Raw genomic sequence first — 16,193 nt, 5'->3', positions numbered from 1 at the left:
AACTCTTTTTTTGAAGTACTATACACATCCATCAAGTTTTTGATTACATCTCATCTCGTATCTTCTGGCGCAGTTCATCTATGGACACTATGTGCATACTAACCAGCCTCATTACTTCTCTTTCTCGTTATCCTTCGGGTATTAAAACTGACAGGGTCAAATTAGGTCCAAGCAATTCCAGTCTCGCAGTCACTGATAGGATGTGCCCCTCTATGCGTTCTTCTCTGTGTCCATCAAGAGTAATTCTGCACTATTATATTTCACAATTCATCATTTCTCATTTCTTTATGTTTATAATTTGTTTTATTATACAAAGTAATACAGTTCATTGTTGACATCAATGTCATTAACATATACATATTACATAATTTTCTTCATTCTCCAGTTTTCAAAAGTATATATACATTTTCTGTTGCTGTTCATATCTCCCAGCACTCATTTTAGTGCAGTGCTGGTGCAGTAGTTCTTTCATAGACATGGTGTGCAGACTAGCAAGCCTCATAACAAGCCTTTTTTTCCTTGGGGCTTTGCAACTTACTAGGACCAAACCCATCCTGCAGATGCTGACAGGATTTGCCATTGTGTACGTTCCTCATTTACATATACATCACGCACATAGGCGGTTCTTTAAAAAGCTCATCTTTGCCCATGCTCATACTTGTGGTGCTTCTTTTTGGAAGAAGAGACGCTAACACAGTAAGCACTCCTTTTTAACTTTATCCTGGTGAGAATTTTCTGTGGCATCCCAGTTTCAGAGTCATTTTTTATCCGTTTTTGATTTATTTCTGTAGTTCACATGCACTGTCCGCAATACGCTGCAAGATCAGTATAAATTTAAAGAAGGACTTTCTCATATTCAATTCTTAGCCATGCATCATAGTCACTGGCACTTTGCATGTAATGGTTTAAGCACTTTGATCTGCCTGACCATCCGCTTTCATTTACTCTCTGGTACACTTTCAAGCGATTTAAGTTCAAACACTGCAGGTACTATCATTGGACACATATATTCTTTTATTTTTCCCGCCTGCTTTAAGTGTAGAATTATCGTTCATTGTGATCTTTTCTAATTACATTCTTGCATCTGATAACGCTCTATCGAACAATGTTTCATCGGGTACACAACTTTAATAGTCACTTCACATCTGTTTTCCTCCCAAACATAAAAGAAACCAGCCATGCAAAACATAGTCATAATCAACAGACTTGGCACATTCATCATGCAGGATGCATGTAGTTATTTTTTGAAGCCTGTTTCCTTGTATATATTGAACTCAATAAAAAAATTATGTGCTATCATTATTTTACTGTTAGAGCTCACACCATATATGTTTTTAGAAGTTTTGTACCACAAATATTTTATAATAACCCTTGTTATAAAGGTTACAAGAATAAGTGTGCAATAAGGCTTTAGAAAAGTCAAGTTTAAACAGTATCAGTTTTTCATCTTTGGTTTTTATTATTAACATGGTCTCTACCACCCCCCCAACTTCAACTTCGTTGTTCACAACTTTGATCAATTCCGGTATAGAATTGCCTGTAACTCTGTTAAATTGATGTGAACCGCCTAGAACTCTTCCGGGTATGGCGGTATACAAAAATAAAGTTATTATTATTATTATTATCTTGAGGGTATTTATTCAGCATATTGGTCTTTGAAAGATATATGTATATCGTTATCCTTCATTCAGTCTGGTTCACCCTTTTTATTCAATTTTTAAAGAATTCCCTTTTTATTATTGTGTTTCATTTATGCGTATATGATCCAGTATTGCTTTTATCCATTTTTACAGCTTATATACCGCAATACCGTGAAGTTCTATGCGGTTTACAAAGATTAAGCAAAGGTACAAATTGATTGACTTTAAGAGGGGAAGAAGAAAGAGGGTTAATAGGACAGGAAATCCATTTTTGAGGAAAGAGTGATCAATAGAACAAGTTAATCGTTATAGAGGGGAGAGAGAAGAGAGAATCAGTTGTCTAGATACTTTAGGAACAGGTGTGTTTTCAGACGTTTCCTGAATTCCTCAAAAGTAGTGGGCGAAAGCAATTGTTCTAGGTCTTTACCCCATGATGATGCTTGGTGCGAGAGAAGATGTTCATGGTGTTTTTTCAGTTTACAACCTCTCACTGGGGGGGGAAACGAAGTTGGAATGTGAGCTTCTCTTGTGTCTGTTGGCTGAGAAGACAAAAAGGTCAGTTATATATTTAGGGGCAAGTCTGTATAGTGCTTTGAAGCAGAAGCAGGCAAATTTAAACTTTACGCGCGCCTCCATTGGCAGCCAATGCAGCTGCCGGTAGTAGGGTGTCACATGGTCAAACTTCCTCAGCCCAAAGATCAGTTTGACCGCTGCATTTTGCATCAGTTGTAAACGCTGCATGTTCTTTTGGTAAATTGCTAAATAGGCGATGTTACAGTAGTCAAGTAGACTCAGTATCACCATTTTTATTACTTACTTGATTTCAATGTTGCCATCATCGATGTTTGATGTGTATACATTGTGGCGGGGAATAGAGTGCTAATGCGCTGTCCTAACCCCCCACACACAGCATCTCATACTCTGGCTCTGCAGTATTATTTGTATTCTCAAACCCTTTGAATTCTGAAGACATTTCAGTATCCTGGCTTACATTTTCTTCCTCTTACTGGCAATCACAGCTGCTCTCATTAGACTCCCTCTCTAGCTGGGAATTAGCTATCTGAGCCCCTGTTTCTACACCCCTAGCAGGCAGATAAAGAATTTACCTTGCTGGTGGTTTGGGGTGCTGGCTCCTTTTAGAATAGCCTTCAGCCTGGTGAGGTTTTGGGCAACTAGGAGTCCCCACTTGCCTTGAGGCTTGCTCCTGTCTTGCCAATAGTCAAGGTATGTCTGGTCCAGAGTCTGGAATGAGTTTCCTCCCGTGTTCTCTCCAGTCTTTCTTCCCCTCTGGGAGTTTCCTTTGTGGTGATCTCCTGCTGTGTGAGTCAGCTCCCTGTGTTTCCTTACTGTGTGAATCAGCCCTGTGTGATTCCATGCTGTGTGAATCGGCTCCCTCTTAACCAGGTGAGCTGAGCCATTCAGCTCTTTGATTGGCTGCCTAGTCAATTGTTCCCTGAGGTCTGGTGTTACTTTGTATGAAATGTGCACCCCTCCCCCGTTGCTTACTGCAGCTTTGAAAGTGGGTATAAAACTTTTCCTTGCCTGTTGTGCATTGCCTTGCTTATTCAAAAGCAAATAAATCCCTGCTCCTGCCTTTTCTAAGTTTACAGGAACTGCCTCTGTATGGTCAAGGTTTGCAGTGCTAGTATTCCAACCAGTGGCAGGGTTGTCCTTGACTGGCATACTTTATGTCTTAGGGCTTGGCCCCTTCTGCCTACCACAACATAAATAATGATATATTCACAAACTTTAATTTTTATCTTGATTCGTTCTCAAGCTCTTTCCGCTTATGTTATTATCAGAACCTTGATAGAGCATTCCATGAGTTATTAAATATATTAGTTTAAATGAGTGCATTGGCAACGTGATATCATTTTCATAGTACAGTAAAACCTTGGTTGGCGAGCATAATTCGTTCCAGAAGCATGCTTGTAATCCAAAGCACTCGTTTATCAAAGCAAATTTCCCCATAAGAAATAATGGAAACTCAGATAATTCCAAAACCCAAAAACTTTAATACAAAATACTATATGCACTCGTATTGCAAGACCTCGATCATTTAGAACAGTCACTACACTCCTGCAGCGTCAGAGTGAGAAGAACCATCGGCTCAGTTGTGATGATGTGACGCGTGTATACTGTATGTACTCGTATTGCAACACTTTGCTTGTTTAGAATAGTCGCTACACACTTGCAGTGTCAGAGAAGAACCATCGGCTCAGTTGTTATGTGTGTACGAGGGCTGTTCAAACCTTTATTCATAAAAAATACTCGTATTTAGATACAACAATCTTATACTAATCTCTTTCAAAGTAGTCCCCTTGGGCTGCCACACACTTCTTCCAACAGTTCTGCCACTGTCGGAAGCAGCGCTGGAACGCCTCTTTTGAGATTGCTCTCAACTGGTCCGTCGCATTCTGCATGATGTCTTCTCTTGACTGAAATCTTGTCCTTTTCAGCTTGGGGAAAAGCCAGAAGTCACACGGAGCCATGTCGAGAGAGTAGGAATCCTGAGGAATCATAGGTGTGTTGTGTTTGGCCAGGAAACTCCGTATCAAATGTGAAGAATGGGCAGGTGCTTTATCGTGATGGAGCTACCAATTGCCCGCTGCCCACAGGTCTGGTCGTTTGCATCTCACAGCGTTACGAAGGTGACGCAGAACCTCTTGATAGTACCCCTTGGTGATGGTTGTGCCGTGTGGTGCAAACTTGTGTTGATCCATGCCACTGGAGTCAAAGAAGACGGTCAGCATAACTTTGACATTGCTGCAGACCTGCCTTGCTTTTTTTGGCCTTGGGGATGTTGAATGCTTCCATTGTGATGACATCAACTTAGTTTCTGGGTCGTACGCATAAACCCAGGACTTATCGCCAGTGATCGCTGTGCTGAGGAAGTTGGGATCACTGTTCACAGTCTCCAGCATGTCCTGTGTGATTTCCAAACGGAGTTGCTTCTGCTCGATCGTTAGCAGCTTTGGCATGAATTTGCAGAAATTATAATTGTCCCCTAAAGAAGGCGACAGAGTCGCCGAAACTTGGATCTTAGTCAGGACTTTGTCTTTTGGAACTTTGCCTGTTTAAGCATTTTTAAAGATTCTGGTACAAACTGTCAGTAAAGGATTTGTGTCCCCAGGTTGGATTTGACATCTGCAGTGCCTCTATTTGTTTGTTCTGCTTTGCCTCGAGGCTTGGTACCTTCTTTCCTTCCCCTATTTAAAACATTGTGCACCATGAACTCTGTATTGTTCAAACTCTAAAATTCAACACTGTTCTTCCTGAAGCAGTATTCTGTCAACATTTCCTCCTATCCAAGATAATTAAATCAGAGAAAGTATGATTGCATGCCACACAGTGTTCTGCCAGGGGAACAGTAATAACTTTCCTTTTGGTATTACTACTGTGTTTTAACACCCTTGTCTTAATTTTCCTGATGGTTTTGCCAGTATACAGCGGATTGCATGGACAAATGGCAATATAGACAACTTTATCTGTATTACAATTTAAATGCCCATTGCATCCATCATATGCAGATCTTTCTCATGCATATTCATTAGGGATATTCTGAAAACCTGGCCTGCTTGTAACTATTGAAGACTGAATTTGGACAAACCTGATCTAATAATGTTTTAGGAGATGATGATGACTAGTGAAAGAATATATGAACTTAATGGAAATCAGAGTTAGCACAGAGAAAGCATGTTCTGCAACTAAAGTTATCTTTTATTTTCATATATGTTGGGTATAGGTAATACCTATAGAGTTGCAATTGCTTTTAGATTTCTCTGTTGCTACTCTGTCTTTTTTTCTTTGAAACAAGTATGTCCCTCAGTTATATGTCAATGTGTGAATTCATGAGCTTTTGAATCACCAGAAAATTTTAAACTTAAGCCAGATCTTGTATGAACATTATCATTGTTCCTGTTCAGTAATTCATTTCTATCTGCTGCTTTTGATGCATACATGAATCTTTGGGGAAATTTTAAAAATAAAAGTTTGGGGATTGATTGTTGGATTTTGACTGCATTATGAATATCTGCCTGACTATTGGGTGTTTGGCTCTTCCTCATTCCAGTAGGTGTTGAGGATTGGCTCAGTTGGATGCTGCCTACAATCTTCCTTTGTCTTATGAATGGTATTATCATACTGAGTGTCTTCGTGAAGCTGCTGATCCATGGTGAGCCCATTACACGATTGCACTCGCGCTCCTCTGTGAAGTTCTGGCGACATCGCAAACAGGCAGACATGGACCTTGCTCGGGTAAAGTACCCTCCTCCTCTCCTTTTCTTTGGACTTGAACTTAATGAATACCTCTTAGTATAGTTGCTCATGTTGTTTGTTAGCAACCCTCTAGGCCTGTTGTTTTCAACCCAGTCCTTGGGACACACCAAGCCAGTCTGGTTTTTCAAGATATCCACTATGAATATGCATGAGATAAATTTGCATGCATTGCTTCTATTGCATGCAAATCTATCTTTTGCACATTCATCATAGGTTTCTTGAAAACTTGACTAGCTGATTGTATCCCAAGGACTGGGTGTGAGAACTCCTGCTGTAGACCAGTGCTGACACTTGGGTTTATACACGCCTACCATCAGATGGAGACGGAGAAATATTGACTCAAATGTGATCTTTAAGAACCCTTGGCAGCTCACATCCAGCCATTATTTGTCAATCTCCAGCAGATGGTAGATGTGGGTAAACCCATGCAGCCCAGGTCTAGAGGAGATAGTTATTAGCTAAGTCCCTTATGGAGTGTGTTGGCTACTAAAAAGAAAAGATAAAAGGTTTGACTGAGGGGCAAGGGTCAGTGCAGCTTCACAGTGTGCCCAGGGGTGTTATACTTCAGTGATCTATGTGCCTCGATTTCTCCTCCATGACTTTGGAGGGAAATCATGAGTGCCAGGCAGGGAGTTTGAATGTGACCAGATTAAGCAAAAAAAAAAAAAAAGGAGAAGGAACTGGAGAACAGCTCATTTCTAGATCTTAGTCTCTTGGTGGCCCAGTCCACAAAGGTCAGAAGTAGAGCAACATATTAGGATTACTGAGTGGACACAGATGAAGGACTGTAATTGGTCTTGCATGTTGCTAGCAATTTGTTATAGCAGCTAGGGCAGAGAAGTCATGGTCGCCAGGGTATTGAAACTATAGGCAACTGCTTTAAATTTTGTGGGCCCCAGTCAGGCGGCAGTGAGGTGGTACCGTATTTGAGCTTGGCAGAGGAAGACAGTTCTAGCCCAAGGACTTGGGCAGCTGAGGCAGGAGCAGTTCACCAGCAGGCCTGTCTGGTGGGAATGGCCACCTTCTTGGGCACTGTGTGTGTCGCAGCACCACTGCAATTGAGGCCCCTGAAGCCCCTAAGAACATGTGTGGTTTGGAGCATGGAGATTTAGACACCTTTAGGGAGGGGGAGTTTTCTCCTTGAGTTTTTTTTTTTGTGGCCACATATCAAGCATTTTGTCTGCAACAAGCAAGGAGCATAGGAGGACAGAGTCAGAATTACTTAGAGAGCCTGGGAGCTCCTAAGAGGCAGATACGGGAATATTTGGAGGATTTGGCTGACATCCCCCCCTATAACTCTCTCACCTCTAAAATCCTTATTTACTGGACAAGGATGGGGAGGCCCAAGGTTACCTTGACAGATGCCAGTGCAGAGGAAGTAACCTGAGGAGAGGATCCTAAAGTTGTGTGGTGCTTTCATAGAGGACTTACAGGAGTAAATCTCCCTAGTGGACTTGGTTCTACGTTTGTGAGAGGAGTGCAAGGATGGTTCCCAGGTCAAAGCTTCATGGTTGGCTTTATTGGGAAGCCTCCTCATTTTTTCCTATGCATAGATCTCTCAGGGATATGATTTCCACAGAATGGGATGCCCCTGATAGGGGCTTCAGTATTAACAGATCAATGGTGCAACATTAGCTGTTGCTAACAGAGGAGGATGAGTTTTTTAGGTTTACTAAAATGGATGCAGTGGTGCAAGGCAGGGCTGCACTTATTCATCCCCAGTGTTGGCATATGGAAGCCCTTCATGAGTAAACCTTTGTTGTATTGGCCCTGGCGTATCAGGTAGCCAATTGGTTGAATTCATTGCTGACAGATATTAGATATCAAACTAATTAGGGAACATTTTGTAAGCCTTTGAAAACTTCTATTTTGTAAAATGTGTTATTTCCCAATGAGATAAGTTACTGTTTGTGCTTTGTAAATTCCCAGGAATGCCCAATTTCTTTAATAATAATAAATTTATTTTTCTATACCGCCATAGTCAAACTGACTTCTAGGCGGTCCACATAGAAAGAAGGCTGGACAATCAGCGAATTACAAAATGCAAGAAGAATGAAGTTACATCATGAATTGGGGAAGCATGGGGAAAGAATACATGAGAGAAGAAAGATGTTACATAATGCAATGGGTTTATAAGGGGGGGAAAAAAAAGTAAATTACACTTAACTCAAAGACGCTAGTATGGGATTTAAATGTCTATGTAATCCGCTATAATAAAACCCTCAGTGTGCATGAGCACTTCAATCTTCGTGATCCCTGCGTCTGATCCGTACTTCCGTGCTGCCGCATGCGCAGTAGAGTAGAACTCTGCCTGCAGCAGTTTCCCCATTGACCTCCCTCGGCAACGCAGCCGATCGCATGGGTCCCTGCCCCATCCCCAAAAAAGCCCTTGGAAGCACCTGCGCACGTGGGAGAGTAGCCAGAAGCAGTCAAAGGCCACGGCGCTATCCTGTCAGCTCCCAGACACAACCCACTCCTCCGGCCCGGAACACCTACCCAAAACCCCAGCAATGAACTCCACAGACACGCAGTGTGGGCAATCCAGTTACCCGCAGCTCGGCAGAGACCCTGCACCAGAGTACGTTGACACTCGATGCAAGTCAACTCCCCTGGAGCCCAAATCCCACTTACACCAGACGTACCCGAACTTGTGCTGCCACCCTGAACTCCCCCACCTCTGCTGACTCGCGCCCCGGCCTGTCCCACAGGGTGCCTCCGGCAATCCTGGCCCACAATAGCCGGCCCGGATCTGAGGCAGAGGAGACACCGGAACGCCAAAAATGCAACAGGTACTCTACTACCTACCAAAGAGGCCTCCGAGGAACAGAGAAGAACCCTGCACCTCGGAGGCACATGCTCCACCTAGCCCTGCGCATGCACTTCCCATCTCCCGACAGGAAGCCCAATTCTCCTTGCCTACTGCCTCCCCCCCTCAGAGACAGCAGCATGCTGGATGGGATAGCAGAGAGAGAAGAAGATGGGATGATGCTGGATGGGGAGAAAAAGGTAGAAAAAGAAAAGGTAAAAGGGGAAATGGGAGCCTGAATAGAGGTAGGTAAAAGGAAGGGAGAAGGGCTACTGCTGGACAGGGGGGGAGCAGGGAAGGGGTACTACTGGACAGGGGGAGGTAAAAGGGGGGAGAAGGGCTACTGCTGGACAGGGGGAGCAGGGAAAGGGTGCTGCCGGACAGAGGGGAAGTAAGAGGAAGGGAGAAGGGCTACTGCTGGACAGGGGGAAGAGACAGAAAAAGAGAAAGAAAGAAATGCCTAAGTCTACACATCTATTCTAGCATCCGTTAATGTAACGGGCTAAAAAACTAGAGTAATATATTTGCTTCAGTTTGCAGTTTTGGGTCAACATTTTTTTCCAGTTTTGTGCTCTGCCATTTGGAATAGTAATGGCTCCAAGAACCTTTTCCTAGGTGATAGTAGTCATGGCAGCAGCATTGTGCAAAGAAGGGATCCTGGTGCAACCCTATCTGGATGATTGACTGGTTCAAGCGAAGTCTTGTCAAGAGAGTATGCAAGTGACATGAGGAACTGAGTTAGGTGATCAGTCCGAGCATGAGCAAGTTGCTCGTCGCAGATGCTGGAATTCATGGGAGTGTGCTTTAATACTGGGTAAGAAAAGATTTTCCTGAATGAGGAATGCTTCTGAAAGCTGAATGGACAAACTGCTGTTAGTCAGGAGCCCCTTACCTTGGGATTGTCTTTAGATATCCGGGGCCAGAGCTGCTACAGAGGATTGGCACCGTAGTTGTAGGAATTGGATTATTTCACAGAGGCAAGGTGGAGTTTGGCATAGTGACAAGAAGAAGTGGAGTTGTTGAAGGGAGTCTATTTGGAGGACTTGGATTGGATTGTGGTCACCATGGATACCAGCTTCAAGGGTTGGGGAGCTCATCCCCTGGGGTAATTAGAACAAGGCCTCTAGACAAAAAAAAAAGAGTTGGACGATATACAAGTTGGAGACCAAGGCAGTTGCTTAATTCTATTGGCTTCAAGTCTGTCCTTCAAGACAAGGCAGTACAAGTTCTGTTGGACAGTGCTACAGCAGGGAGCCTATATCAGTGTTTTCTAAGTCAGTCCTGGAGTACCCCCTTATCAATCAGGTTTTCAGGATATAGAAACATGATGGCAGGTAAAGGCCAAATGGCCCATCCGGTCTGCCTATCCCTTCAGGAAGCAGAATCACAGAAATGTCCTACAGCTGATCATCTGAAAGCTGTTACAAAAGAAGACTTTAAATTTAAACCAGGCCATAAATTTTGTCCTCATTGTAGGCAAGATCTTACTGCAAAGATGGAAGAAGTGGAAGGTTCTCAATCTGATTCTGGTAGTGATAATCCCCCATAATGCAGCTGGAAATTTGAATGCCAGCTTTATTCCTCTTGGCAATACCTTTGATGCCTAATTTATGAAAATACGTCTGAGCAAAGATGTGTAATAAGCTTAAAGCTTGGTAAGCACAACAAGCTAGCTGCATTGTAAAATGTCACATCTCTAGCTCATTTGCATGTTACACGATAGGGCGCCAAAGATGGCTCTGTATAATGTAGTGTATCCATGCATGCAAATGATGCATGTCTTTGAGACCTTAATTCTAACCAAGCAAGACTAGGTCCTAGATGACAGGGTGGCTTTTGCAACAAAAAAAAAGATGTTCTTTCAAATGACTTAAAATAAATTAAAACCTGTACAATGGAGACATTGCATCCAAAAATGACAAAAATTTGCATAAAAAAGTGGCATAACATCTTTGTCATTATATCTTCACTTCCAGTTAGCTGCAAACCCTCATGGGCCATTACTACTGGTCCAGCTATGACCTGAATCAAAGTATGTCAAGAGCAATGAGTAGTCAAAATGGGACTTAAATTTCTTATTGTAACATCTTTCATGTAGTTTGTTGGCCCATAAAAAGGGAGGTAAGCTCATGTTAGGTTCCAAACTTTGCACAGGAACTTGTTTGTTTATATATCACTTATAGCCTAAGTGGTTTACATTCGGGAACTCTGTATTTCTCCCTATCTGCCCTGGTGGACTCACAGTCTGACTAATGTACCTGGAGCAATGGAGTGTTAAGTGACTTACCCAGGGTCACAAGGAGCAGCGTTGGGCTTGAACCTGCAACTTCAGGGGGCTGAGGCTGCAGCCCTAACCACTAGGCCATTCCTTCACAATGGTAACAGGGGTTGTACTAATCCAAAAAATTTCAGTCCTCTGACAGGTTTTGTTTGGCCACAGCGCCTGGACAAAGTGGCTGTTTTGTGTTATGCAGCAAGTGGCACTCTGAATGTGACCTCCGTTCAGCTGCCTGCAAATCTTGAACCAATAGAGACTCAGCCAAAAACATTTGCATGATTTAGTTTGAGACCCTAGTGAATGTCCACACAAAATTTTATTCAATTTGGAGGAGGCTGAGTGTGGATGATTTTCAAAATTAGTCCACTTGATGTGGAATGTGCCAAAATGGACATCCGTGCATTCTTTTGTCGAGTATTGGAGATTTGATGACCAGGAAAGATGAGATGCAGACTTTGGAGTTTGAGTGTTCACTGAGGGGTTTGGCAATTTCCCACTAAGAGAATTGAATTTCATTACTCAGTTTAAGTTGAAATAGAAACAGGCTGCCACTAATCAGCATTGCGCCTTTCCACTCCCCAACCCCCTCCCCCGCAGCCTGGAACAGGAGCAACTCCTCGCCGAGGTCTCTGCCCTTGAATAAAAGCAGCCTCCCTCCTGGACCCCACCTGGTACCTTTCTTATAAGCATTGGTGATCCAGTGGTGCAGCCTGAACAGGAGTGATCCCCACCTGCCTGCTCCATTGTCAACATGGCTGCTGTGACTTCAAGTAGACTCAGCAATGAGGCAAAAAAGGTCTAGGGGTTCCCACAGTGGTAGCGGTGAAGAAAACAACTCAACTAACAAAATCAATGAATAACTATAATGAAGTGAAATTAGGTGCCCTCAGTGTGAAGGGACAGCGACGGGAGAATTTCTCCAACGCTACTCACATCAAGGCGGAGACAACCAAGCCCCCACCTACACACCATCACCGGGCACCTAAATGTGCTTTAAATCAAATGATGCAATCACCATAACATAATAACATAATAAACAGTGAACAAGTGCATTCAAACATGGCTACCACTCTGGAAACCCCCCCAGGCAACTCCCAAAGCTGAAAGGAATTTTTGGAAAAAGAGTACTTAGCTCAATGAAAGTTGTAATCCAGGCGTCCAAAATTAAAGCCAACGAACGCCGCGAGAAGCCAGGTTCAACCGGCCTGGTTTCGGGAGCAAGTCCCTTCCTCAGGAACCTGTAATTCAAAAAGTCCTTTCCTCAGGTCAGGACAGGATACCATAACAACAAAATACCTGTTCTGAAGAAAGATTTGGCCTCTGAAAGCTAATTGAAAAATGGATTAGTCCAATAAAATGGTATTTTCTTATTTCTCATTATTTGTTTTGTTTTATTTCTGTTTGTTAATTTGTAAAGTGGTGATTGTTATGTATCAGTTTTTTCAAATTTACATCTACTGTCTTTATATTTTGCACAGTATTAGGGGACATGTGTCACTGTTTCTGTGGTGGTGTGGTGTTGCATTGTATGCAGAGTCTGGTTTCTTGGCGGTTCAGTTTTTTTGTCTACATGTTTCTATTTTTAGTTTGTGTTTATCCCATATTGGGCAAGGGTGTATATCTATTCTGTGTGTATGAAAAGGACATAGTTTTCAGTTGGCATTGACTACAGGATTAATTGACACATGATCCACATGATCCAAGTCAGCTGGGCGGAGGGAGGAGCTAACAGAGAGGAGCAGAAACGGGGCTTAAAAGGCCAAGCTTCATGACGTCACATATAAAACAACCAATCACACATACAGCCACAAATAAAGAGCATAAAGAGAAAGAAAAACACAGAACTACACGATACTGTTCCATTCAATGCAATTATTTAGTCCATGAGGAGACACACACTGTAGTTGAAAAATCCAGAATTGCTCCCTAAGTGTAAGATGAGCCATCTTGTCACCCCTAAATTCGCTTGGGAGTTGTTCAAGTACAAACCATGACAGGTCAGCGAATTCATGATTTTTTTCTAGACAATGGGGGACAAGAGGGGCAGAACTGGAAGCAGTGTGAATCCTGCTTTTATGTTCTAACAGTCTCGTTCTGACTTTCCTGCTGGTGCGACCCACATAGATTAAGTCACAAGGACAAGTGATCACATAGATGACCCACTGCGAATCACAAGATGTGGACTGTCTTAGCTGGTAATTCAAGTGAGTATGAGGGTGTTGCCAGCTCGAGATGGATAAAGTGTTGCCACATGGACGCCTGGATTACAACTTTCATTGAGCTAAGTACTCTTTCCAAAAATTCCTTTCAGCTTTGGGAGTTGCCTGGGGGGGTTTCCAGAGTGGTAGCCGTGTTTGAATGCACTTGTTCACTGTTTATTATGTTATTATGTTATGATGATTGCATTATTTGATTTAAAGCACACTTAGGTGCCCGGTGATGGTGTGTAGGTGGGGGCTTGGTTGTCTGCCTTGATGTGAGTAGCATTGGAGAAATTCTCCCGTCGCTGTCCCTTCACACGGAGGGCACCTAATTTCACTTTATTATAGTTATTCATTGATTTTGTTAGTTGAGTTGTTTTCTTCACCGCTACCACTGTGGGAACCCCTAGACCTTTTTTGCCTCATTGTTGAGTCTTTTGAAGTTCCTCTGGCATATTTATTTGGGAGTCTTGTTGCGTGACTTTAAGTAGACCATGATTCATAGCCCTTTTGAGATTAGAACTAGCATGGATAAGCAATTGCTGTTGGGCAGAGGAGGATTTTCCTCAAGGGTAGCCACTTCAGTATTTTCTAACCATCTGTTAGATAATCACTGAAAGAACCAACTTGCTCACTCGTCGGTATCGGTATTTCTTAGAATTGAAACCAAACTCTGGTCATATGTTTTGCAGTATACACTGTCATCTGGTTGACCACAGGGATGACTGTTTGATTTCTGAGGGACAGTAAGGCACCAGCTTCAAATTCTTCACAAGGGTATAGGCCAGTGATTCCCAACCCTGTCCTGGAGGACCCCCAGGCCAGTCGGGGTTTTCAGGATAGCCCTAATGAATATGCATGGAGCAGATTTGCATGCCTCACACCTCCATTCTATGCAGATCTCTCTCATGCATATTCAGTAGGACTATCCTGAAAACCCGACTGGCCTGGGGGTCCTCCAGGACAGGATTGGGAACCACTGGTATAGGCTATATATCCAGCAGAGGCTATAGTATTAATCCTGTACATATTAGGCACCTTTCATTATATTACAGAAGGTAGACCACTAGAATGTCGGCTAATATTTCCTCAGCCTTGCAACTTTTCTAGCCAGAAGGTGTGAAATAAGGCAGAATCTAAGAGGAGTAGGGTCTTTGAAAAGTGATGGCCACAAATCTGTCAGTCTTCTAATGACTGTCTGACTCCACTAACAGGTGATCTGACCTCGCAGGTCAGGTGTTCCAATCCTTTCAAACTTTCCTCAAATTGTGCATCACTGAAGTCATCTGTGTTTCGCACATCTTTTGATTCTCATCTTCCATTTCCATTGTATTATTTGTTACTGCTTAGATTTATTATTCACATACTCTTTGGGATCTTTCTAGGTACTTGTGACCTGGGTTGGCCACTTTTTGAAAAAGGGTACTGGGCTTGATGGTCCTTCAGTCTGTCCCAGTATGGCAACTCTTATGTTCTTAATGATAGTCATAAGAAGCAGAATTCAAGTTATTTAGCTTTTTATGAACCTGCTGTATTTTTCTTTTGCTGTAGGGTGACTTTGCTGCTGCCTCTTTGAATCTGCAGACCTGCCTCTCTGTTCTTAGGCGACCTTTGCCTGCATCCCATTTCGATTTGGTCTGCAGCCTATCCTGGAATGTGATCCGCTACAGCCTGCAGAAGCTGAGACTGGTACGTTGGCTGCTGAGGCGCACACTGGGCCATCGATGGAAATCTGAGCTGCAGGATGAGGCTAGGACCAGTGCTCGAGATGCTGCTTTTGTGTATCACAAGCTTCACCAGCTCCACCTCACAGGTAATTTTTTGCTGCTTGCTACTTCCCTAGTGAACCACATGTAGCTTTCAGGACACCATATAACTTAATATTGAAGTCGACCATTAGTCTCTAGTGTAAAATTTTTTTTCTAAAAACATTTGTATATACAGTATTTACATTTGGATCTGCTTGCTGTAGTTTTTAGGCAACCATACTATATGTGTTTTAATATGTTTGTTTTATTTGTAGTAGTTATACCACCACTTAAGTTATCCACTGTACCCAAAAGATGACAGTTACCATATTAGTAATGATGGATGTTAATCTCTTATTTTTGTCTGATCTGCATAGGAAAGTTTGCAGACAGCTCACCATTTTCCTGCTTGAATATGGCCCTTTGTTCAGTGAACCTGGCAGAATGTGCTAGTGAGAAGGTCTCCCCAAGCATGCTGGCAGAAATCCACTTAACTGCAGCTGTTGGCGTGAAAAGCTGGTGTAGGGGAAAACTGGGTTTCCTGGCGGTAAGTAGGGTATACCCCTATTCCCCCAGATATGAGTTATACAGAATGGCCAGGTACAAGAAGAGAGCTTATGAAAGAATAGTAATCCCAGTGCTAACTATTATGCTTAATGTACTTTGAATAATAAAAGTCCCTGTATAAAACTTGGGACTTTCCAGTGGGCCTTATTCATATGAACTAGAGCTGTGCATATAATGGGGGGGGGGAGAAAGAGAGAGAGATACCTGACCACAGAGGGAGGGGAGGAGGAGGAGAGAGAGAGAGATAACTGACTGCAGAGGGAGGGGAGGAGGAGAGAGAGAGACCCAACCTCAAGAGGGAGAAGGGTAGGAGCACAAGAAGATTTGCTGGGAGAAAGAGGTGCAGACCCTGGGGGGGGAAGGGGGAGAGTATGGTGATGTTTGAGAGGGCCAGATTCTACAAATAGGGGTGGAAAAAACAAGTGAGATGTGACAGAGAAGGGAAGGAGAGACATGTTGAGCATAGAGTGGTTGGGAGGGAAGAGAGGGTACCCAAGGAAGAGGAGGGAGATAATGGTGCCCGTGAATGGCAGGGAAGAGACAGAAACTAGACAGATTTGAAAAGGAGGAAGAAAAGTTGATTGTGAAAGATGGCTGTAGGGCAGGAAGTAAAGAGGAGATAACAAGAAAGAGTGACTAGACACAGCAAAGGAAAGCAGAACCAGAGATGCGTAA

General features: G+C 43.0%; 1 protein-coding gene across 3 annotated transcripts in view; it reads left to right on the top strand.

Moving 5' to 3' along the window:
* The window catches only part of SREBF2 (sterol regulatory element binding transcription factor 2), a 181,007-nt gene that overhangs the window by 70,640 nt on the left and 94,174 nt on the right, over positions 1–16,193 (top strand). For 2 of the 3 annotated variants that reach the window (XR_004537939.1, XM_033929354.1), the window contains exons 9-11: positions 5,713–5,897; positions 14,755–15,016; positions 15,329–15,498. Coding sequence is in view for 2 of the 3 variants with exons in the window: in XM_033929354.1 (XP_033785245.1) it covers positions 5,713–5,897; positions 14,755–15,016; positions 15,329–15,498 (617 nt within the window). In the remaining variant the exon portion in view is untranslated. The remainder of the gene's footprint in view (positions 1–5,712; positions 5,898–14,754; positions 15,017–15,328; positions 15,499–16,193) is intronic. The other variant, XM_033929355.1, reaches the window with a different exon arrangement.

Source organism: Geotrypetes seraphini, chromosome 2 (genome assembly GCF_902459505.1).
Source record: "Geotrypetes seraphini chromosome 2, aGeoSer1.1, whole genome shotgun sequence".
NCBI lineage: Eukaryota > Metazoa > Chordata > Amphibia > Gymnophiona > Dermophiidae > Geotrypetes > Geotrypetes seraphini.
Note: the sequence above shows the minus strand (reverse complement) of the source record. Positions and strands in the feature narration are given on the sequence as shown.